Source organism: Carassius auratus, chromosome 13 (assembly GCF_003368295.1).
Source record: "Carassius auratus strain Wakin chromosome 13, ASM336829v1, whole genome shotgun sequence".
Classification (NCBI taxonomy): Eukaryota; Metazoa; Chordata; class Actinopteri; order Cypriniformes; family Cyprinidae; genus Carassius; species Carassius auratus.
In genome coordinates, this window is record NC_039255.1 from 23,693,813 (window position 1) to 23,717,491 (window position 23,679).

General features: G+C 38.0%; 2 protein-coding genes across 2 annotated transcripts in view; both read left to right on the top strand.

Moving 5' to 3' along the window:
- The first annotated feature begins 86 nt into the window (after nt 1-86).
- On the top strand, nt 87-18,958 carry LOC113113067 (actin-related protein 2-B-like). The gene is made up of 9 exons (XM_026279223.1): nt 87-244; nt 3,589-3,699; nt 8,876-9,091; nt 11,185-11,257; nt 11,387-11,523; nt 12,536-12,685; nt 15,159-15,304; nt 15,438-15,570; nt 16,452-18,958. The coding sequence occupies exons 1-9, from the start codon at nt 197-199 to the stop codon at nt 16,620-16,622; spliced, it is 1,185 nt and encodes a 394-aa protein (XP_026135008.1). The 5' UTR covers nt 87-196; the 3' UTR covers nt 16,623-18,958.
- Nucleotides 18,959-21,021: 2,063 nt separating this feature from the next.
- Nucleotides 21,022-23,679, top strand: part of LOC113113068 (sprouty-related, EVH1 domain-containing protein 2) — a 32,543-nt gene continuing 29,885 nt past the window's right edge. Inside the window, exon 1 of the mRNA XM_026279224.1 lies at nt 21,022-21,679. Within this exon, the coding sequence (XP_026135009.1) occupies nt 21,654-21,679 (26 nt within the window). The 5' untranslated portion in view covers nt 21,022-21,653. The remainder of the gene's footprint in view (nt 21,680-23,679) is intronic.

The window sequence follows — 23,679 nt, forward strand, 5'->3', positions numbered from 1 at the left end:
TCCAATCGCTGACCGCTTGCAAATTGTATCAGCCAGTCCGAACGCAGGAGGCGGGGCTTTTGATAAAACGGGCTGGATCCGCTCGCGCGAGCGTCTCTGGAACAGGAAGTGAAACCTGCTGCGGCTGAGCGCTTGTAGCACTGTGTCCGACTCCGAGAAAGTTTGGCTGCCGCTGACGGCTACGGGGCTTTTGAAGATGGACAGCCAAGGAAGAAAGGTGGTGGTCTGCGATAACGGAACAGGGGTATGTCCGCAGCTCGAACACCTTGACATTTATGTTTGTCTCGTTCAACGTTAGCTGTTTTGAGTAAAGTTTAATGAGACCAAGGCAGACTCCTACCAGGAAGTAAAGAAAGCTTAGCGCATCTGTGAGGAATGTCTGACAGCTGCAGTGTCTTTGCCCTCTTATTTTTCTCGGTGTTATCCGACACTAAACTGATTTATATTCTATATTTATCCTGTTTAAAAAAATAGCGTTCACTTATTCCACAGACTGCATTAGACACTAGCAGCACAGTTCCTGCTAAATGTGCCTTGATTTGGTTATATTGTCCTCATATATATCTATATGATAATATAAACACAGAGGCACGAGTAAACATTCGTTTATGGGTCGGTTACGTGACCATACATCGATCTCTTAGCTTGCTAGCTCGCTCCAGTCATTGCTACCAAAACAAAATATTAAAATGAGTTTTGCGTCGCTATGGTTACAGATACTCTATGTTATAGCTGTCTGTTATGAAGTCATCCGCTTTGTTTTGATAACGCTTTGCATATTTCAAGCACCGGGTAATGTCACTTCCTCACCTCGCCGATAGAAAGGAGTGTCCATCGAGTTTCACTAAAGTTGGAGGACGCTGGTCTTTGTGGATGATACAGTTTTAGTCAATATATAATAACTGCCAGAAATAATTTGCCCTGGAACTTGGGGGCGTGGTCATACATCCTCACGTCTGGTTATCCTCATGTTTGGTTAACGGATGGCGTGGACTGGTTTTCACTCGGGAATCTGGAAATAATGTGGATTGGGGATGTTTTGGTTGTGTATTTCAAGTAAACAGCTAATTTGTTGAGGTCAGGGCAGCCAATGAAATAGAGCCATGAGGCAGGCTCTGAAGGAAGTGATGTCACCCGATAAAACCACAGCCTGCACAGAGAACATGGCTCTACTTGACAGACAACCAATAAATGAGCCTGAAAGCCTTCAGACCATTTTTGGAATGTTAATACAAGACACAATAGATTCAGTTTAATGCAAACAAGTAGCTGTTGGGGATGATTCATAGAACAAGTACAGACAGTAAAGGATGAAACCAGTCAGTTAAACACTGTTCTGAGCTGTGGATGGGAATTACCATTAAATATCTTAAACAAAATGGGATGTTCAGTAGACAGATCATTTGTTGTTGCAGCAAGTCTGAATTAAATAAAAAAACTATATTTAAAACAAATAAACAAAAAAGTCCCCAAATACTAACTGAAGTAGAGAATGCTGCAGAAAAGAGACCTTAAACAAGGAAACCCGTTGCTGGCCTGAAATAACATCTGTGGTTAACACAAGCTCAAGATATTTTCACATTATATTCTTCAACATAAATTTCATCAGTGATACCATACTTGGGTTTGTTTTTTTGAAACCCACTTGAACGCCAAGGGTCTTATAGGCCAGGGTTCAAAACACCTCTTTTTATTTTGTTTAAGTTTGGTTGAAAGTCTGCGTGAGAGACGTGGCTTTGGAGAGTGATTTCTTTCAGGGAGGATGGGGTCTTATGCTTTCAAAGCCTCTCCGAAATCGCCTACACTACCTTTAAAAAAGGAAGTTGTCAACAGGTTACTAAAGGGGACTACAGAGGCTCTTGGTGACATTAAACGTCAGGAAACCTCATCTACTCACTAGTTTGCCTCATAGCCTCATTGTGTATTTATACCCACGCTCTTGCTGTTTAACTCAAACTTTTATATTTGAAATGTATGCCTTGTCCAGATATCCACACTTGCGGTCTTGAACACTTGAGAGCGCATGCGCGCGACCGGAAGTAAGTGTGCAAGACTGTCCAGATCTTAAAAATGCCAAAATGCAGTGCCCTTAACGCACACTAAATCCACACTTTCTCAAATACCAATCCGGAGCTTAGGCTTAGTGTATCCCATCATGCATCATGTTGTGGAAATGAATCCAGAGAGGTCACGGAAACCTTTACAGTGTAAGATAAATACTAATAATAATTAGGTCTTAATATAATTTGGTAGTAAAATCAAAAATCAACATTTTATTGCTGCATAGATTAGTATATTTATTTTGTACAACATTTGGAACGGCTTTTTATCATTTAATTAAAATTGTCAAGTTAGACGGACCGAACAGACATTTAGAAGTTGATTTTAAAATTAAAATAATGCTATGTTCACTTGCATTTTTGTGTGTCCCATCAGGCAATGGAAAGTTTGACACACACTTGTGTTCTTCATACTTGAACACTTGGACCAAATACAGGAAGTACATCATAGAAGTAATCAAGTGCAAAGACCGCAAGTGTGGGTGTTTGGACAAGGCTAAAGTGTTATATTGCAGTATATTTCTTTTAAGACTGCTGTTTGAGCTTTTTTTTTTTACATCTGCCAATTGCATTTATACTTCATCATTATTCATAAAAGTTGTGTTCATTTGTGAAGATTATAATGATGAACAATACAGATGCACTGGTCGACAACCATAAATAGTGACTGGACATTTTTATTTATTTTTTGGCTGATATCTGTTCCAACCTTGCACACAAACTGCATTGCAGTCATTTCCCAAAATGCCATTTGTGTGGAAATATTATGAAGAAAGCAGAGAGAATACATGCTCATGCTAAAAACTGGAATCAGTCCATTTGGTTGTAAAAAAAAATCATCAATCAGAATCAGGCATGAAAAATCATGATTGGCACATCCCCAATTAACAAAATATATAAGAATCACAAACTTTTGTTGGTCACAAAGGTATTTCATTGCTGTAATAAATAAATAAAAATCTGTAAAACAAATGTTATGCTTTTTCTTTTTTCTTTTTTTAAGGAAACCATTGTGAAGTTAACTTCTGTATTTTCAACAGCAAAGTGTTGTCCTTATAGCACTCTTATTATTCTGTTTTATAAAGCATATCTCACATTCATATTAAAAACCTGTAAATAGGAGAAAATGTTACTTTTGTGATTTCTAGGCTTTACAAAACCTTTCAAGGTCATTGAAAAGTCAGGAACAAATTTTGTGAATAAATAGTTTTTATAATTATGCTCATCTGTAAAATGTTTAATAAGCTAGGAATTGCTATTTGTGAGTAAAATCTAATACTAATCTAATACTTTTACAAGTGCTGGTAACATAATAAGTGGGATAGTGTACATCCAGTAAATCCATCCTCCACTTCGCGTCAGTGTTTATTCTGTGATCAAAAATGGCTGGATGTACATTATCCATTACTTTATACATAATAACCCCTGCATCTTTGGACCGTAACATTAGCCAGTCATTAACATGTGTTTAAGAAGTCAAAAATTCAGTTCTGTTTTGCTTTTGTCTCTCTCTCTCTCAATCATTTAGTTTGTGAAGTGTGGTTATGCCGGATCCAACTTCCCAGAACACATCTTCCCAGCCCTGGTGGGCAGACCCATCATCCGATCCACAACTAAAGTGGGAAACATTGAGATTAAGGTGAGCTCCACACTCACACTATACCTTCCACCCGGTCAGATTAACCCCTTGGAGTCTGTTGTGGCAGTTTCTGAATGACAGTGTTGGTAATACTCTAGATTGATGGGTTCTCAAAGTTATTTTTCAAAACCTTATTATCTTAATTGTTTTAACGTAAGCCTTCATTCTCTCCTGTTTACCTTTTTATACTTGCACTCTTTCCTTCTTGTTCTTCACATGATCAAGTAGAATAACAGAAAAATGGTAAGTGCAGCCTGACGTGTGTTGTGTTTAACACTGACTGCCTGCTGAGGAGAGTGTATTGCACCATGTATTTCAGTGGTGTTCGTGAGGTTGCGTATTATTGAGCTTTGATTTTCTTTTATCTAGTAGATTATCTAATTCTTTTTAACCTGGGCTGGGTGATATGGCCAAAAGAGTGCTTGTAATTCTGTTAGTGTATTTGCTCTAAAATGGGTTTAAGAGTTTGTTCTTTTATTGTCTCTCAGTAACAGGATTATCATTTTAACCAAACATCTGTTGTAGCAACTGAATTCAGTATGTTTAATTACAAGAAGTAAAATATTAATGCAGATAATAAAATAATCAAGACTTGTTGTCCACTAAATGAACACAAGGAGAATTGATTTGTTTGTTTGTTTATGCATCATACAGTACAACAGCATAAACATAACTTTTTTTTTTACTTAAAACATTTTTATTAAAGCATTTTAATATATTAAAAAAGGCCACAGTGAAACAAAATGTTTTGAATCGGTTTACTAATTTGGATACAACCATTCTAATGAATTAAAATGCAGTTTTTTTTTTCTTAACCCTTTAAAGGGCAAGACCATAAAGAGACATCAGAAAACCTCTAAACTGTTAGAGATTTAACGTGATTAGTTCTTTGTGTTTTAAAAAAAAAGTTTTGTTGTAAATGTAGGTGCACCATTCAGAAGTGTACAGGTAATAGCTAGTATCGTAACCAAAGTTTAAACTATATTGAGTAGTGTTCTGTTGAACGGCATATGCATTGAGCAGTAATAGGAATTTGATGTGAATTTTTAGTAAAATGTTTAAAGTAAAATTTGAAGTTGATATCACAAATGTTGTGGTTCCTGTGAGATTTTGTTTGGGCACTGTACCATCAATAACCTCTGGGTTACACCCAAACTCTCGATTTTTCTGATGTAGTTTTTTTTTTTGTCACTAAACAATCAATTTCTGTCACAATATCACTTCTATAACAAAGCAGTCACTAAATATGGAATATTATATTATATATATTATATTTTCTAAAACACAAGCCACAAAATCTCAATATACAGATGCTGGTCATATAATTAGAATATTATCAGAAAATTGATTTATTTCACAAATTCTATTCAAAAAGTGAAACTTATATATTATATTAATTCATTACACACAGACTGATATATTTCAAAAGTTTATTTCTTTTAATTTTGATGATTATAACTGACAACTAAGGAAAATCCCAAATTCAAAAAATTCATCTCAGAAAATTAGAATATTACTTAAGACCAATACAAAGAAAGGATTTTTAGAAATCTTGGCCAACTGAAAAGTATAACAATGAAAAGTATGAGCATGTACAGCACTCAATACTTAGTTGGGACTCCTTTTGCCTGAATTACTGCAGCAATGCGGCATGGCATGGAGTGGATCAGTCTGTGGCACTGCTCAGGTGTTATGAGAGCCCAGGTTGATCTGATTGTGGCCTTCAGCTCTCCTGCATTGTTGGGTCTGGCATATCGCATCTTTATCACAATAACGCATAGATTTTCTATGGGGTTAAGATCAGGTGAGGTTGCTGGACAATTAAGAACAGGGATACCCTGGTCCTTAAACCAGGTGCTGGTAGCTTTGGTAGTGCAGGTGCCAAGTCCTGTTGGAAAATGAAATCTGCATCTTCATAAAGTTGGTCAGCAGCAGGAAGCATGAATTGCTCTAAAACTTCCTTGTATACGGCTGCATTGACCTAGGACATCAGAAAACACAGTGGACCAACACCAACAGATGACATGGCACCCCAAACCATCACTGACTGTGGATCTTTACACTAGACCTCAAGCAACATGGATTGTGTTCCTCTCCTCTCTTCCTCCAGACTCTGGGACCCTGATATCTAAAGTAAATGCAAAATTTACTATAATCAGAGAACATTACTTTGGACCACTCAACAGCAGTACTGTCATTTATGAAGCAAGTTGCTTCTGACGCTGTCTGTTATTCAAGAGTGGCTTGACACAAGGATTGCGAAGCTGAAACCCATGTCTTGCATACGTCTGTGTGTAGTGGTTCTTGAAGCACTGACTCCAGCTGCAGTCCACTCTTTGTGAATCTCCCCCACATTTTCGAATGGGTTTTGTTTCACAATCCTCTCCAGGGTGAGGTTATCCCTATTGCTTGTACACTTTTTCATCTTTTCCTTCCCTTCACCTCTCTATTAATGTGCTTGGACACAGAGCTCTGTGAACAGTCACCTTCTTTTGCAATGACCTTTTGTGTCTTGCCCTCCTTGTGCAAGGTGTCAGTGGTCGTCTTTTGGACAACTGTCAAGTCAGCAGTCTTCCCCATGATTGTGTAGCCTACAGAACTAGACTGAGAGACCATTTAAAGGCCTTTGCAGGTGTTTTGAGTTAATTAGCTGATTAGAGGGTGGCACCAGGTGTCTTCAATATTGAACCTTTTCACAATATTCTAATTTTGTGAGATAATGAATTTAGGATCTTCTTTAGTTGTCAGTTATAAACATCAAAATGAAAAAAAAAAATAAACATTTGAAATATATTAGTCTGTATGTAATGAATGAATATAATATACAAGTTTCACTTTTTGAATGGAATTAGTGAAATCAACTTTTTGATGATATTCTAATTATATGACCAGCACCTGTATATATTTATATTTTGATTTCATACCCCTAAAAGGGTGACGTATCCCCTGAGATTCAAACATTTAAAGACAGATTACAAAAAAAAAAAAAAGCATTTAATTCATACAATTTCAGTGTAAACCTAATAAGCTAATGCTGAACAGTGGCTTTTTAAAGGGGTAGGTCCCCTCCAACATGTGTAAATATGTGAACTAGATCCACTTGTAGCACAGGATGAGCAGATTTCTCACTACGAGCAGCCATGCAGATTTAAATGCTTGCCAGGCAAAGGGTTAAGTTTGAATGTTAGCAAAATATATTGTTAGTGTCTGATATATTGCTGAGCCCTACTTGTAATTTGTGTTGTATTTCTTGTTCTGTGTGTGTATTGATTTATGTAAAATGCCATGGGGAATGAATCAGACTTTCTCACTAATGTTTAGGTTTTTGCATAATTTGTTTTCTTACTCCAGTATTCACCACAGTGCATTGCTCAAAGTGCTCTTACGCTGCACTTTGTCTTCTGTTTCAATGCGGCAAATGTCTTTCACAGAACCTGGCAACTATTCAGATCCCAACCAGACATTATAGCTTAATTTTCTCCCCCTCCTCCGGTCCGAAATAGATTTAGCAGAAGTTGGCCTTAAGATGCAGGAAAATGTCGATGTCTCTGTTCAACGTCCTTTGGCCTCTATACTGTTTGAGGAACTAGAACTAAACCACTAGGCTCTAAATAGATTCTGATGTGTCATAAAAGCTACTTTGGTGTTCACAAGATATTGTTTCACACACAGAGCTCCTTTCAAAAGTCTTTTCGAGAAGCCTGCATTTCCCATCTCAGATAAACAAAATGTTGCTGAAGCTGTGCTGTACCCAGGATGTGAGTCAGACAGATGAAATTTAAGGACAGCAGGGCTTCATTGAAAACACATGGCACTACCAGACACATCCTGTAACCGTGCCAAAGAACACACAGTACTTGCACACTCCATGATAATCTGTGCATTTAACACCCAGTCCTTCATTCGGGGCTTTGCTAGTTATTAGAGGTATTTGCATAACTGGTAACAAAGCATAAACTAAAGGGTGAAATACGCTACACAACTCCTGCCCATATTTTTCCCCAATTTGCTGTCTGTCAAAGCCAGTCTGTGGATTTTGGGCAGTCAGAGTTAACAGATTTCAGAGAAAATCATGTCGTGGATGATAGACACAGACTTCAATTTTTAGCTTCATAGAGCCAGAGAATATCAGACGTGAGCTAGGTTTAAAACAAATTGTTTTCATTGGTCATGCACCTCATAGCAACAAGGCACATGCTTCTGCATGTTTGTTCTCCGAACGATTTGTAAGTCGTTCATTTAGTACGTTTAGTGGTTTCCTCCATTTACAAAGTTGGCAAGGGTTTGATGTCTTGTTTAAAAACCTGTTCTGGTTTTAAAAGCCTTGTAGTGTATTTCAGCCTTAAAGTTTAGGGGTTTAAATAAAGTCTTAGCATGAACTCTCAGAACAAAGATAAGTCTGAATTATACAAAAGCTTTTTTTTTTTTTTTTTGCAGAGTTGTATTGTAACAGTGGAACTAATAGAGAGATGCTCTCTGTGGTTTAAATCTTGTGACGAAGGGCCCTTTCACAACAAGAACGATACTATAACAATAATCATTACAAAAACTATACACATGGATTATTAACATGTTTATTCTAAGAAAACGCTGCAGTTTTGTTGTCTGCTGCTTTAAATACATTTAGGTGGATTCTGATTTGCTGACAGTGTTTACAATTATTTTTGTAAACGTTATTCCAAATATGTCGTTCTTCTGTGTCGTTATTGATATAGCTGTACTATGGGTGTCCCAATTCTCATAATTAGAACAGTTATTAAAACTTTACAATAATCACCTTCAAATGGGTCTTTATGTCAGTGCTAACACTGCGAGCAGAGAAGCCTGTGAATGAAATGCATGGAGGTCTGCTGTTCTGTGCATGCTGGTGCTACTGAACGAGCGCAACATCTGTCCATACGCTCATCTCATCCCAGCGGCTGTGTTTACTGTGCTTGAGCTCTCCATGAGCCGTAACATGAAGTTTCCTTGTGCCTCAAACTGTAACTCCGCACAGAATGTGGATCAGCTGTGGCAAATCTGGGACATGAGATTCCCGGTGCCAGCCATCTGTTGTGGAAATGCTGATGCTGGGCTGCCACATTGAAAGGTTTTTGGTGGATACTGACCTATGGTTTCATCAGCATAGCTATGAAGTGAGGTGGTTTTTCTAACCTGTGACCTGTGATTGTTTCAGGATCTGATGGTGGGAGACGAAGCCAGTGAGCTGCGCTCAATGTTGGAGGTCAACTATCCCATGGAGAATGGCATCGTCAGGAACTGGGATGACATGAAGCACTTATGGGATTACACCTTCGGTCCCGAGAAGCTCAAAATCAACTCGCGTGACTGCAAGATCCTCCTGACAGAACCTCCCATGAACCCGACCAAGAACCGTGAGAAGATCATAGAGGTGTGTAGTGAGACCATACATGTTAACCTCTCCAAGTCATGTGTCACCACATAATCCAAAGAAAAGGTAACAATAAATTATACTTTCCATAATGTCAAATGAAGATGGCCCTTCCAAATATTATTTGCATATTTCTGGTGGTTTAGTGCAAAATTACCTCTATAAGTGTGAAATCTATGCGGATTGGAAATGTCACTAAAAAAAGTTGTAAGTGTCTGATCTGGATGATACATGATACAAGTTTGATCATACAAGTATGATACAAGTTTGGCCTATCCTCCCAATAGTTTGGACAATTTTGGTGCCACAAACTCTGAATATACACTACTGTGCTGTAGCGTAGCCACATATGAAGAGATATATGTTGGTATGATTAATCGTATATTGTCTACATATATTATGTTATTGTCTCCCTTCTGTAAGTCATTACTCCATTGTTACTCGGTCATTACCCTCATTGCCAGCCGCCTTATCGCCCTGCAGCCCAAGACTGGTCTGTACCTGGATGGGAGACCTCCTGGAAAAAATACTAGGTTGCTGCTGGAAAACTAAGCCTTTTTTTTGCACAGGCCTATCTTAAGGGTTAATGGTCCCACCTAGTGATCAACTGTAAAAAATAAAAAATTTTACCTCTTCCCAAAAGAAAAACCCACAAACAATCAAGAATGCATGATTATATGGTGTCATGGCTTTGCAATCAAAAAATGTTGTTATAATGAAGTGATGAAGTGAAGTGAAGTGACATTCAGCCAAGTATGGTGACCCATACTCAGAATTTGTGCTCTGCATTTAACCCATCCGAAGTACACACACACAGAGCAGTGAACACACACACACACACACAATGTGAACACACACCCGGAGCAGTGGGCAGCCATTTATGCTGCGGCGCCCGGGGAGTTGGGGGTTCAAGCAGTTGGGGGTTCAATGCCTTTGCTCAAGGGCACCTAAGTCGTGGTATTGAAGGTGGAGAGAGAACTGTACATGCACTCCCCCCACCCACAATTCCTGCCGGCCCGGCACTCAAACTCACAACCTTTCGATTGGGAGTCCGACTCTCTAACCATTAGGCCACGACTTCCCCTCAAGTCAATGGGGCAAAACAGCCTAATCTTAAGACTAATCTTTGACAAAGACTGTGATAAAAGATAAAAAAAATATCCAGTTCACAATCACTTTTTAAATTGAAAATATGTAATTTTGTGTGCCCCCCCCCCCAATCAGTGACATCATTTATGAACTTTTGTTCATTTGGTAGTTTTGATCAGGACTGAGGTTGATTAATATATTTATGCCAAAAAAATTGAAAAAAATATTTATCTGATACATTTTTACAGCAGTTTAATGTAGTGGGTGTTTTCATCCACAAACATAACGAAAGGGTAGTGAATTTGCACAGAGTGAACCGTCGAGTTTTTGAAAAAAAATTTACGCATTTTCCCAAAATATGGGTCAAAATAAGATTTGTCACCAAAAATCATTCCATTAGCTCAAACAAAGAAAACGTTGTGGCCAAAATAAGACTCAACTTTACCCTCTAGACATTTTTTTCTGATGTAAATTTGGGCATTTTAACATGGGGAGTCTATGGAAATGACTCCCTTTTGCAGCCAGCCTCAAGCGGCCAGTCGATGAACAGTTTAAGCTACTTCCATATGGGCTTCACCAGAGAGAAGGGGAGGTTGGCGCTTGGTCCTAACACCCCAGTGATGGGGACGCTATACTGACAAAAAGCACCATCCTTTCGATGATATGTTAAACCGAAGTCCTGACTCTTCTGTGGTCATTAAAAATCCCAGGATGTCTTTCGAAAAGAGTAAAGGTGTGACCTCGGCATCATGGCCAAATTCAGCCATTGGCTTACTGAGTAACAGTAGTGTTCAATACACTATATGTAATACTTTATTTCTCATAATTCAACCCCAAAATCAGTGCGAAAACAGATGCTTTATTTGAACACTTCACACCAGACATGAGCAGCAGAACTTTGACAGAGGGAACATCTTTTTGATTTGGGTCTAGTGTTCTTATAGTCATTTTTCTTCATGTTTCTTAAATTCATTTGACTTTGTGTTTGTCCCCCTGTCCTTTAGGTCATGTTTGAGACATACCAGTTTGCAGGTGTTTACATCGCCATCCAGGCTGTTCTGACACTCTATGCTCAAGGTGATTTTAAACCTCAACATGTTGAGTTGGCAAGCATTTTATTGTATCTACATTAGTGTGTCAACTATCAGTGCATGGCTTATTTCAGACACTGTATCAATCAGTATCTGTCTGTTGTGCTACACCCAGGCCTGTTGACAGGGGTGGTGGTGGATTCAGGCGATGGAGTCACCCACATTTGTCCTGTGTATGAGGGCTTCTCTCTGCCCCATCTTACAAGGAGACTCGACATTGCAGGACGGGACATAACACGCTATCTCATCAAGGTACACAAGATTTCAGTTTACATGCTTCAGCTTCTAGTTTAAAATAATGTTAAGTATCTAATTTAACTTTTTTGATTTCCTCATTTGACACATCAGAGCTTAGATGTCCCACATTACCATAAAATGCCCTATTCACACATTGAAACAAACCCTTTGTATTATTCAGTCCTAGAGGCCATTTAAAATTGCCATGGATTGCTAAATTGCAAAAAACCCATGGTTTAGAGACATGCTTTTTAAGAGTTTAAAGGGATAGTTCACCCCAAAATTAAAGCTCTGTCATTGTTTCCTCACCTTCAAGTCATTTCAAACCTGTATGCATTTCTTTCTTGTGCACAACATGATAGTTTGAAGAATGTTGGTAACCAAATAATTTATGGACAAAAAATACATTTGAAGTCAATGGGAACCAAAAATGTTGGCATCATTCTTGGCATCACTTTCATGTTCCACAGAGAAAAAAAAGTCATTTAGGAATTGGCCCGAGGGTTTTGGAATGTTTTGAGGGGGAGCAAATAGTGATAGAATTTTGCATGAACTATCCCTTTACCTTATTTTTAACTGGAGTCCTGCATTTTTAGAACGCTGTGTCATGCGCGAGAAGCTCTAGAGTACAAGACTGAAACACATTGGTCTGTTTACGCAGAAAAACTATGGAAAAACAGTGCAGTGGAATGAAAAAGTGCATTCTGTTTGAACCGCCCTTTAGACTATAATTGTGACATGTCACCTAAAAGGCGTTTTCTCATACTTTCTGGAAAACATAAGTTGAAATTGTATTGTATTGCATTGTATTACTGCATTCAGGAATAATGTAAAATACTGGTTAATAAAACAAAAACCTAACAGACATTATAAACATAATAATGGTGTGGCTCATGTGCCTCTCTCGTTCAGCTCGATGTTTTACGTGCTTAATGTTGATTTAATTTGCAACATGTTTCAGATGATGAAAAACATGACTTATATTCTGTAAAATATGGTGAATGTTTTTTTCTTTTTTGCCACACAGTTGCTCTTGCTGCGAGGTTACGCCTTCAACCATTCGGCAGACTTCGAGACGGTGCGCATGATGAAGGAGAAGCTCTGCTACGTGGGATACAACATTGAACAGGAGCAGAAGCTTGCTCTGGAGACCACCGTATTGGTGGAGTCCTACACGGTCAGTTTGATCTGACACTAGGAGGAATTTCATGTAAAGTTTAATCGCAAGCGTATGGAGTCAAAACAGGGCCACATACTGTATACTTGGAAAAGAATTGAAGTATTGCAAAAGAAAATGAAGGATTGCAAACAAAAATAAAAAATTGCTAAATATAAATGAAACCGCGCAAAAGCAATGATTGTTACATATTTAGCATGGCTATATCTACTAATTTATTTGCAACGCTGCTTTTATTTTGAGTTTCAGTCAAGTTTGAGCTCGCGATACCCTTTTCCCCTTTGCGCTTTACGTTTCTGCGCATCTCACTTTCTGGCACTGTTTTGTCATGGGGGTGGAGTCAGGGGATGGGGGTGTGCACAACAGGCCTGGGCACGTTGTTTATTTTTCTCAATGTGCACATGTTTATAGCATTAAAATGTCTATTGTTTCATTTTGTTCACTAAATGTGTATGAACCGTGTTTGTTTAAAATCTCTTAACCTGTGGGACGACGCCAGCGCACATAAGCGCTCTTTGTTTTCATTTGTTCAGAGTTACTGCTAGTGTTAATGTAAAAGAATGCAATCAACTTCTTATTTTCATTTGCAAAACTTTATTTTCTTTTGCAGTACTTCAATCCCTTTGCAAGTATATATGGCCCTGTTTTGACTCCATACAAGCTTTCATTCTGAAAAGGTGTTAATGGCCTGCAGGGTGAAAGTATCCTTCTCTCTGAGATGTTCAAAAGTTACACTTCAAATGTTACAGTGAGGCAGAAGTTTTTCTGGCTGAGGTTTTTAGTATGTGGTTTCACAGATTTCCCGCCGGGACGCAGAAGTGTTCTGTGTTTCCATGGTAATATGCTCTTCGGATTGGATTTAGCAGCAGGGAAATTCTTCAGTCTACACTTGAGACCACACTCTGCTGGATTCTGATTGGCTGCTGGGTGTGTGATGAAACAGAGCGGCCTCAAGGGGGCAGCGCTCGCTGACAAGTTGTTCAGAGTAGTGCTCATCACACACACTGTGCAAAGTTCCTTCTTTACTTTGAGTTGTTAGGCATGGGCGTTGTTTTTCTGTTGATTTTCTTTCTAAACGTTTTCTTCAAGAGAAAAAAGAAAGAATCAACTGAGCAATTTTTGAAACAAGGAAGGCTGTGTGATGTTGGAGTTGTTAACCAGCATGTAACATCATTTCCTGCGTGGCCACAGCTGGGAAGCTCTGCATTTCCGACCTCTGGACATCCTCAATGGGCTCTTTATGTGCTCCCACGCACCCGTGGCCATTTTCTCATTAGTCATCAGGGTTTTGCTCGGCTGTGTGTTACGCTTCAGACCTGAGACTTTGCTCTTACAGGAGCATCTCAAGATCAAGGTCGATTTGAAGGAGTGAAGCATGTGATAAGAAACCAGCCAAATGTTGACACGAGGTGTGGTTATTTACTCACAGTATTTTACAGCTAGGTTACTTATCATAAATCATAAATACTTGCCGAGGTCCTGTTGCCACTGTACACGGTTTAATAATGCAAGTCACGTATCACTTTTAAAAGAAATTAATAATTTTATTCAGCAAGAATGGATTAAATAAAATAAATGTGAGAAAAGGTTTTCTTAAAAAAAAAAAAAAAAAAAAAAAAAATATATATATATATATATATATATATATATATATATATATATATATATAATCACCAGAGAATCCTATATATACCACAGTTTGCACAAAAATATTAAGCAGCACAGCAGTTTTCAACTGATAATCACAGATAATAGTAAAGAAATTAGTAGTTTTATTCAGCAAAGTGATCATAAAAAAATTCTAATAAATGCTTTTTATTATTATTATTTTTTCATAAAGAATTCTGAAAAAAAATTAACACAGTTTACATAAAATGGGAAGCAGCACAACCGTTTTAAACAGATAATGTTTCTTGAGCAGCAAATCAGCATATTAAAATGATTTCTGAAGATCATGTGACACTGAAGACTGGAGGAATGATGCTGAAAATACAGCTTTAATTAAAAAATAAATTACATTTTAACATACATTCACATAGAAAACAGTTCTTTTAAATCGTAAAAATATTTTACATTACTGTTTTTAATTAATTTTTGATCAAATAAATGCAGCCTTGGTGAGCATAGAAGACTAATTTATATTATGTTTTATAAAAAATAATCATGCAGTTTTGGGAAAACATGAAAGTTGGTGATTTCTTTAAGGAAAAGTGATCTCTAATATTGTTCATTTATATCGCAATACCTGGTATTAAACATCCATGTTTACTATAAAAAATAGTACTATGAATTTATGAATTCCAACACTGACTTTAATTTAATACTCAATTATCAGAAATCTAGTCTAATGGCTTCTTTAGGGAACTAGACATTTTATACCAGCAGCAGAAACCTCAAGTATGTTGTGAACTTTGATGTATTGGCATGCTGACTGGTTTAAAGCCTTGATGTTTTTATATTCTCTGTTCTCCAGCTCCCTGACGGCCGGGTTATTAAGGTCGGAGGGGAGCGCTTCGAGGCCCCAGAAGCTCTCTTCCAGCCGCACCTCATTAACGTGGAAGGGGTCGGAGTGGCCGAACTTCTCTTCAACACCATTCAAGCAGCAGACATTGACACCAGGTGAGCTCCACTTCTCCAGTAGCTGATACGACAAGAAACAATCTGTCATCTAAAGATGGTCTCGTCACTTTAGTAACGTCCATGGAGCTGACTGTGTGTTGTTATCAGTGCTTGCCTTCTCTCTGTCCCTCAGGTCCGAGTTTTATAAGCACATTGTTCTGTCAGGAGGATCCACCATGTATCCTGGTCTGCCCTCTCGACTCGAGAGGGAACTGAAACAGCTTTATCTAGAGCGGGTACTGAAGGGTGATGTCGACAAGCTCTCGGTAAGTCTTCCAGTTCTGTGCACACGTAAACATGTCACCCTGCAGACAGAAATCGCCATGTTGCATCTAAGGTATACTAATAACTCCGTAAGTAGGGCTGTGTGATCTAGTGATTATTGGCATAGATTTAGCAGCAGCATTGTGAAGGCGCCAAAGACTCAGTTTACATCAGGGTAGAGTGGGTTGACCGATGAACCACAACCTGAGGAAGGATGTTTATAATTACAAAAGGCCTTTTACTTGCCAAAAAAGTGTGAACTGTCAGTCAGAAAGCTGAAAGCATGTAGTAGATTACAGGTTTTTCAGTAGTGCTTCGAACATGTTGAGCCTTTGAAATGTGCTTATCAAATACAATGCAGAAGGCTTTGTAGGGTTTAGCTGGGAATGGGATAGAAGAGTATACTCATATGTGTCGTAATGCCTCCGGTGCACCAGCAGATGGGGCTGCATCATACCCCTAAACGGCCTCGCTTACACAGGACGCCCCATACTGCCATACAGCCGAGCCCCATCTCATTTAAAACCTGGCCACTGGCCTGGAAAAGCATTTTGGGGAGCCTCAGAGTGGGCTGCATGTCTGCCCTCTATATATAGATGATCAATTACAGATGGTATGCCTGATAGGGTCTCTGTCTGTCCCCAAACTGTGTTTAAGACTTTACACGAAGGCCTCCGTGCGACCCTTTCAGCCACCTGTTTGTGGCCCGTTCAGGGTCTGAGAGGCTCTGCATGCGCTGCGCACCTCATTATCCTCGATTCAAGTCGGGACAGTGAGCTTTTTATGTGTATTAAAGAGATCCATTCACAGTGTTTTTTTCTGGTATGTGGGTCAGTGTCCGTTCTGTTCCCCTCCCCTGAAATTCTGTTTGATACCCCCATAGAAATTCAAGATCCGCATCGAGGACCCTCCCCGCCGCAAGCACATGGTGTTCCTGGGTGGGGCGGTGCTGGCTGACATCATGAAAGACAAAGACAACTTCTGGCTGACGCGGGAGGAGTATCAGGAAAAGGGCGTGCGCGTTCTGGAGAAGCTCGGCGTCACCGTCAGATAAACCCCCACGACCCCTGCGTCTGTCAGTGCATCTATTTCACACACCCTTCTCTTCTGTTGTGCCGCTGAATGGTGTCATCGGGGGTGGATTATGAAGGGGACGGGAGGTTTAGGGTTGTTTTGGTCCTCTGTCACTGCACTGACACATGTTTAGCGGAGATCGGCTCATTCCTGCTTTGCGATCCATTTTCTTTTCCCTTTCTTAGTGACAATGTTGGTTATAAATATAATTCATATATAATACTATTCAAAAGTGTGGGGTTGCTAAGATTTGTGAAATATTTTTGGAAGAAATAGTTTCGTCTCCCCAAGTTATTTGACGAAGAATACAATAAAAACAGTAATATTGTGAAGTATTACGCCATTATATATTTTTAAATGTAATTCATTCCTGTGATGCAAAACTATATTTGCAGCATCATTCCTCCAGTCTGTAGTGTCACATGATCCTTCAGAAATCATTTTAATATGCTGATTAGCTGCTCAAAAAACATTTCTTATTATCAATGTAAAAAAAAACGGTTTTTAATATTTTAATGCTGTTTAATATTTTTGTGCAGACCATTATAATTTTTTTTTGAAGAAATTTTGTATTGATGTAAAGTCTTTACTGTTACTTTTGATCAGTTTAATGCATCCTGCAGTATATATTAATTAATTAATATTAATTCCAAACAGTCTTGCAAACTTTTGAACGGTTGTGTGTACTTTAAATGAGATTAATAATGAAAATCATATTCAGTTTATTTTTTCGTAGTATCAGGATTAAGTGAACATGGATGTTTTCAATCATTTCACCACTTTTAGCCATTAAATCAGAACTTATTGTTTTTACCTTGTACCCGAGTGCTGCACTTTTGACAAGGGGAGCTTATTTATTAAGATGTGTGTGTGTGTGTGTGTGTGTGTTTAAACTAAACATTTTATTTCATTTTCCATCCTGCTAGTCTTTCATAATATCCCTCGAAACTAACGAAAGGCCAGTTCCTCACAGACATCATCTCCAGGAAGTGACATCATTTTGGTGGGAAAACAGCAGCACATGCAATATTAGAAAAAAAAAGATGAATGGATTCTGTGATGTTTTGTAATTTGCGGCTTGTAACATCCTGAAACACGTCAACTGTTTGAACTACAGAAAAATACAGAAACCATATGATCTGATTAAAATCACACACACACACAGTCAACTATTAAACAGTCCGTGCCTAAGCACTGGTTAACTTTAGCTCTTTCTTTTCTACCTGCATCTTTTTTTATGTCCTGTCGTTTGTCTAAATAATTCATTTCAAAGTGTCTGAATTATGAAATTGCTTTTTATTGTTACTGCATGACAGAAATGACCCAATCAGTGATGAGCTTCCAATGGTTATGACCGGCACCATCATCACTTCTGTATTACTGCTAAGACTATTGTGAGCTGTAATACTCACGACAAGTTGTCAGTCCGGTGACAGAGACACAAACCTGTTATCATCGCCATTTTTTTTTTCTTCCTAGAGGAAATAGCGGTTCTCCTCCAGTGTTACGACTGAAACTGAGCAACCAGAACTTATCAGGGTTATTTTGAGTGAGGTCAATGAGCTTTAGCTGTAGCTGAGGGAAGCCTTTCTTCTGTTTCTGTCCGTCCCGTCACTGTGTCATGTGCTGGTCCAGAATAACAAGTGCTTCTCGCGTTACTCATAAGTGTTTGGACTGAGAGTCTGTGGGATTTTTACTAATGTATTTATCAAGCAGGCCGGTCTTCTGTAGGTCTGCCTTTGAAAACGGTTTGAGCACACCACAACATACTGTTTCAACTCAAGTTTTGTGTTGCTTATATATCAAAATATATATATTAAGAAGATGGGATTTGTTTTGATTCTATTAATCCCTATTGTTGTTATTATTGTTGTTGTTTTTTTACTTCATTATACATTTTCTCTTGCAGTGCTGTGTCTGGCTTAGATTAAAATAATAAAAAATCTTCTGCAATATCTGTCGGACAGTAGCTTTTATTGAAATAATTTGATAATAAGGGATGCTGTTTTATGTAACTGAGGTTCGGAAGTATATCAGGTGTAGATTATATCGTTTGGGATCGATTATTTATGGACATTCATAAAGTACATAAAAAACATTGATAATTGAGTGTTCTGCGTCTAATTGTCTTGTGCATATATTAAAGGCACCATATATTTGTCTGTTATTATTTTTAAAATATATTCTTATCCAGTGCCAAGCTCAAATTATGTAAGTGGATCTTCTCTCTCTCTCTCTCTCTCTCTCTCTCTCTCTCTCTCTCTCGATCATAGCATAACTGCTGAATGCTGATTTAAATAAAGATTGTGATGTATACATCGCTTGTGATTTGTTCCTTTTTTATCACTCTCTAATCCAAAAAGAGGACAGTTTAACCTTCTGTGAATGTTTTACCACTTTTCCGGTGATCAAACATTTGCTGTAGCCACCAATGAGTGCTCGGGACTGTCAGTGCTGAAACGTCACATGATCGTGAGGCAGTTCTTATCTTGAAGTATGACTGAAATCACTGTAATTGTTGATCGGAAGGTAGTTAACAATTGTCAAGTGTCCGAAGCAGTGTGTATGGCCTGAAAAGCACCTTCCTGATTACTTTATGGCATCTGAGATACTTTGATAAGATTTCCAAATGATGCTTATTGGCCAACACTGGCAGTCCTTTCTGTAAGTCGTTGTGTAAGTGTGTAGTATAAAGTGATTGGATGAAGAATGCTTTAAGGGAGCCCTGATTTAAAGTGATCAGTGAGGAATTTGGTGAACGTAGCCCTCGGGTCTCAAAATGCCTCTCTAGCCCCTTGATCAAAGCACGTCTAATCCACAGCTTTCCCTCCGAGTCAGAAGTTACACAGATAAGGAGTCTGCGCTGTCCACCTTTGACCCTGTTTACACTTTCCAGAGGAGTCGATGCACTGAAGTAGCACTTGAAAAACCTTTGTTGTTGTGTAACGTTAGGAATCGTTGCTCACATATAAGGTGGACAACACAGAAAAGATGCATGTCCCCCCCACAGCTGTGCTGAACAAAAAGGCAAATTCTGAATTATTTGGAATTAAAGTCCTGGATAATGACCAGTTTATGTACGTTTTTGCTGTAACTAGCTGTGCATGGCTTGTTATTTGAAGACAGTTCAATTATATTATTATCCATTCACTAATTTTCTATTTTTACTGAAGATCAAGACCAAGCACATCCGTATCAAATTACAGAATCACTGGGATCCCAATTTAAAAAAAGAATAATTAAAAACCACTACAAATAAAAATCCTGAAAGAAGACATAACTTTTTTAAGGCCTAGAAAAAATTTCTAAGCCTTAATAACAAAGTCATAAATACAGTACAAAAGGGGTTTATGTTTGCCAAATATATTATTTTTATATGAAATTCACAAAAATCACGAGTAAAAAAGTGCTGCATGACAATGAAAAAGTCAGATAGCATAATATTTTTTATCTTTGAGAAAACGTTTTTTACTAAACACATTTGTATAGCAAATAGTTTTGAGTTTGTTTTATTAAATTTTTACTTTGTGCTTTGTTTCTTTATATATATATATATATATATATATATATATATATATATATATATATATAGTTTTGCCTTGTTTTTTTTTTTGCTTTTTGTTTGCTGCTTTGCTTTTTATGTTTTGTTTTGCCTTGTTTTCTTTTGCTTTTTTGTTTGCTCGTTTTGGTTTTAGCTTGTGTGTGTATTGCTTAGCTTTTTTGTTTTGTTTGTGTGTGTGTGTGTGTGTGTGTTTCTTTTTGCTTTGTTTCGTTTTGTGTGTGTTGTTTGTTTTGTATTTTTATTTGTGTGTGTTGTTTTGTTTTTTTTGTATGTTTTGTTTTGCCTTGTTTATTTGCTTTTTTTTTTTTTTTTGCTTAGTTTCGTTTTGTGTGTTGCTTGTTTTATTTATTTTGTATTTTTATTTGTGTGTGTTTGTGTGACAATGAAAAAGTCAGATAGCATAATATTTTATTTTATCTTTGAGAAAACTTTTTTTACTAAACACATTTGTATTGCAAATAGTTTTAATTGAGTTTTGTTTTATTTAATTTTTACTTTGTGCTTTGTTTCTTTATTTATATATATATATATATAATTTTGCCTTGTTTTTTTTTTTTTTTGCTTTGTTTTGTGTGCTGCTTTGCTTTTTATGTTTTGTTTTGCCTTGTTTTTTGTTTGTTTGCTTGTTTTGCTTTGTTTAGTTTGTGTGTGTATTGCTTAGCTTTTTTGTTTTGTGTGTGTGTTTCTTTTTGCTTTGTTTCGTTTTGTGTATGTTGCTTGTTTTATTTATTTTGTATTTTTATGTGTGTGTGTATGTGTTGCTTTGGTTTTTTTATTTTTTATTTATTTATTTGTTTTATTTTTGCAATTGAAAAGGGGTCAGCTTCGCATTCCATATCCTTGAAAAACAAAAGCATGACGGTTTCTTGTTAGTAAATGTGAGATTTATCCAATATGCGTAAGTTGTAATGCCACTTCTTTAAGCAGCAGTCCAGCCAGACTTCCGTCCTTCAGTATGAGGATCTGTAAAACGATTCCCACTGGTTTGAGAGGCGCTCGGCTGCAGTGTGACCTCATCGCTTCCGCCCTTCTTCCTCCTCCCCCGCGAGCTGCTGCTGCTGCTGCTCGATAATCCAACATGGAGTAATCAGAGATGGGGCTCGTCGGGGCCACCCTCAGCAGCAGCGACACATATCTCATCTAAGAGATCCTCGGAAATACACGGAAGCGCTCAAACTGTGGGAAACTATTCGGGAGGATCTGGTTTAGCCTTTTTGTATTCCAAGAGCTCCCAGGTTTTCATTAGCAACTGGTTAGAACCAGTGAAAAAAAAAAGAAGAAGAAAAAAAAAGAAAAGAAACGAAAGACCCATCAAGACGGAGACGAGGAGAGGAGAGCGCGCACCACGGACACACGTTATAGAGGGATTATTTGGAAAAGAGTGGCATAAAAATGACGAGCGAACAAAGTGCACCCGCTGTGGGATTTTTTTGTAGGTGAAACGAGAAAATGATTGAAGAAACACACCCAAACGAGTAAGTACCTGGAAATAAATGTCTGTTTTTGGAGGGTCGTTTTTTGTTCTGCACGTTTGTTCACATCTTTCACGGCGCGAGGCACAAGATCGCATCTGAAGACGGAGCTGGGAAAGTTTGGGAATCTGTTTTGCGTGGAAATGTTGAGTGGTATTGTCAGGGGACGGGGGGATCATGGGGCCCTCGTCCGGAGGAGGAGGAGGGAGATGGAGTGGGGTGGATCGGAAACATTTTGTAAAGGGATCTGATGTTTGAAAGGCCCTTCCTTCAGCATTCCTCTGTGTTTGCGCGTCACATGTTGTTTTGCGCAGCAGAGACATTGTGTTTGTTTGTTTCTTGAACAGTTGAGCTTGCGTCAATATATTGACTAGTCATAATAACCGAAATGGTTTTATTTTGTTGGAAAGTGTGTTGCAGTGGTTGTATTTACCCGCCTTTTGTTTGTTTTTGTGTTGTTTTTTTCTCCTCGTCGGGCGCTTTGAATCGTCCTCATTTGCATACAGTGCTCCATTCATAAAAACAGCATTTGGCCGCGTGACAAAGCGTTATAATTGTTACTCGGGCTGTTTATTCTCCTCAATTGGGCCTGAAAGCGCTGGGTTAACCCACGAATGTTAACTTACGTCGAATAATAAGTGTTAAATGCAGTTTTAACCACAGTTAGCCGACATATTTTCGCCGTATGTTTTTGTTTTTCGCCGACGCGACGGTGGGCTCTCGTTTAGGCCCACGCGTTATCCGTCATGTCTCCAGCTTTATTTCGTAATATCGCGGCCCTCCGTGACAGAGTAGCTGTCACACGTTAACAACAGTGTCCTGGCGGATGAATCGGAGTCAGTCTGCCAGGGCTTGTCCGACGGAAGGGCGAAGGGCAGAGCAGTTGTTGTTTGCGCTCATTCATAAAAGCTGTAACCTCCAGCCGCTCCATTCATGACTGAAGCGAGCGTCTGATACAAGAGTGCAACTACACAACGAGTTACAGCTGCTCACCAAGAGTATTTATAACAGTTCCTCCAAAGTAGCATATATATATATATATATATATATATATATATATATACTCAGTGTTTGCTACTACAATAAAATAGCGAGAAATAAACGTTTATAACGAGTTTATTCACTTTTTTTTTATGGAAGGGTTCTTGCATGAGTAGTTATGATGTGTTTACCTATATTAAATTTATACCAAAGTTACTCTGCTAATAAAAAAACTGTGTTTTTTAAAGTAGGGCCCACTTATAGTAATATTATATTATATCACATGTTATATAAAGCCTACTACTACACATTTAAACCAATCATTTGATACAATACACTTATTTTGTACATGCTTGTAGACTATTTATATAGATATATATATATATAAAAAACACCTGCATGTAATTACATTTATTTACACTGTCGACCCATAACCCACAGTTAAACCTAACCATACCAATAAACCTGTCCCTAATCATAACCATATCCCACTTACATATCAGCAAGAGTTTTTTTTATTTTTTTTTTTATAGAATATGAACACAGTAAGTAGAACATTGTAACAAACAACAACAGCAACAATATTAATAATAATATGTATTTTACTTAAGAAGTTAAAGACATTTAATCTAAAATGTGACCCTACAATACAACTGTTATGGCCACTGTCATCAAAACATACAATGAAACGAGTCAAATATTCCTAAAGCATGTCACACTTTCGTATTTCAGTTTGATTTTACAGTAGTAAAAGTAATTAGTTACGTTTATATCGCGTTATTTAGGGCCTTGTTCCCTAACAGGATGAATGTGATCATAGCACTCAAACTCAGGAAGTCCGGTCATGTCAATGGTATTGATCATCTCAGTAATAATGTTTCCAAACTAACATTTGACTCTGCCAGTAAATAGTGAAGAAGAAAGCAGTGCAAAATGACTTTCAGAAAAGGTCATTCCCAGTCCCCTTCCCTGTGCAGGAAAAATCGATTTCAGATCCTGGTTTTCACTCTGACTCATAACAG

Coding starts and splice junctions, on each gene's coding strand:
- LOC113113067 (XM_026279223.1), top strand. CDS start 197: ATGGACAGCCAAGGAAGAAAGGTGGTGGTCTGCGATAACGGAACAGGG. Junction 15,305..15,437: donor GCAGCAGACATTGACACCAG/GTGAGCTCCACT, acceptor TCTGTCCCTCAG/GTCCGAGTTTTATAAGCACA. Junction 15,571..16,451: donor GTGATGTCGACAAGCTCTCG/GTAAGTCTTCCA, acceptor ATACCCCCATAG/AAATTCAAGATCCGCATCGA.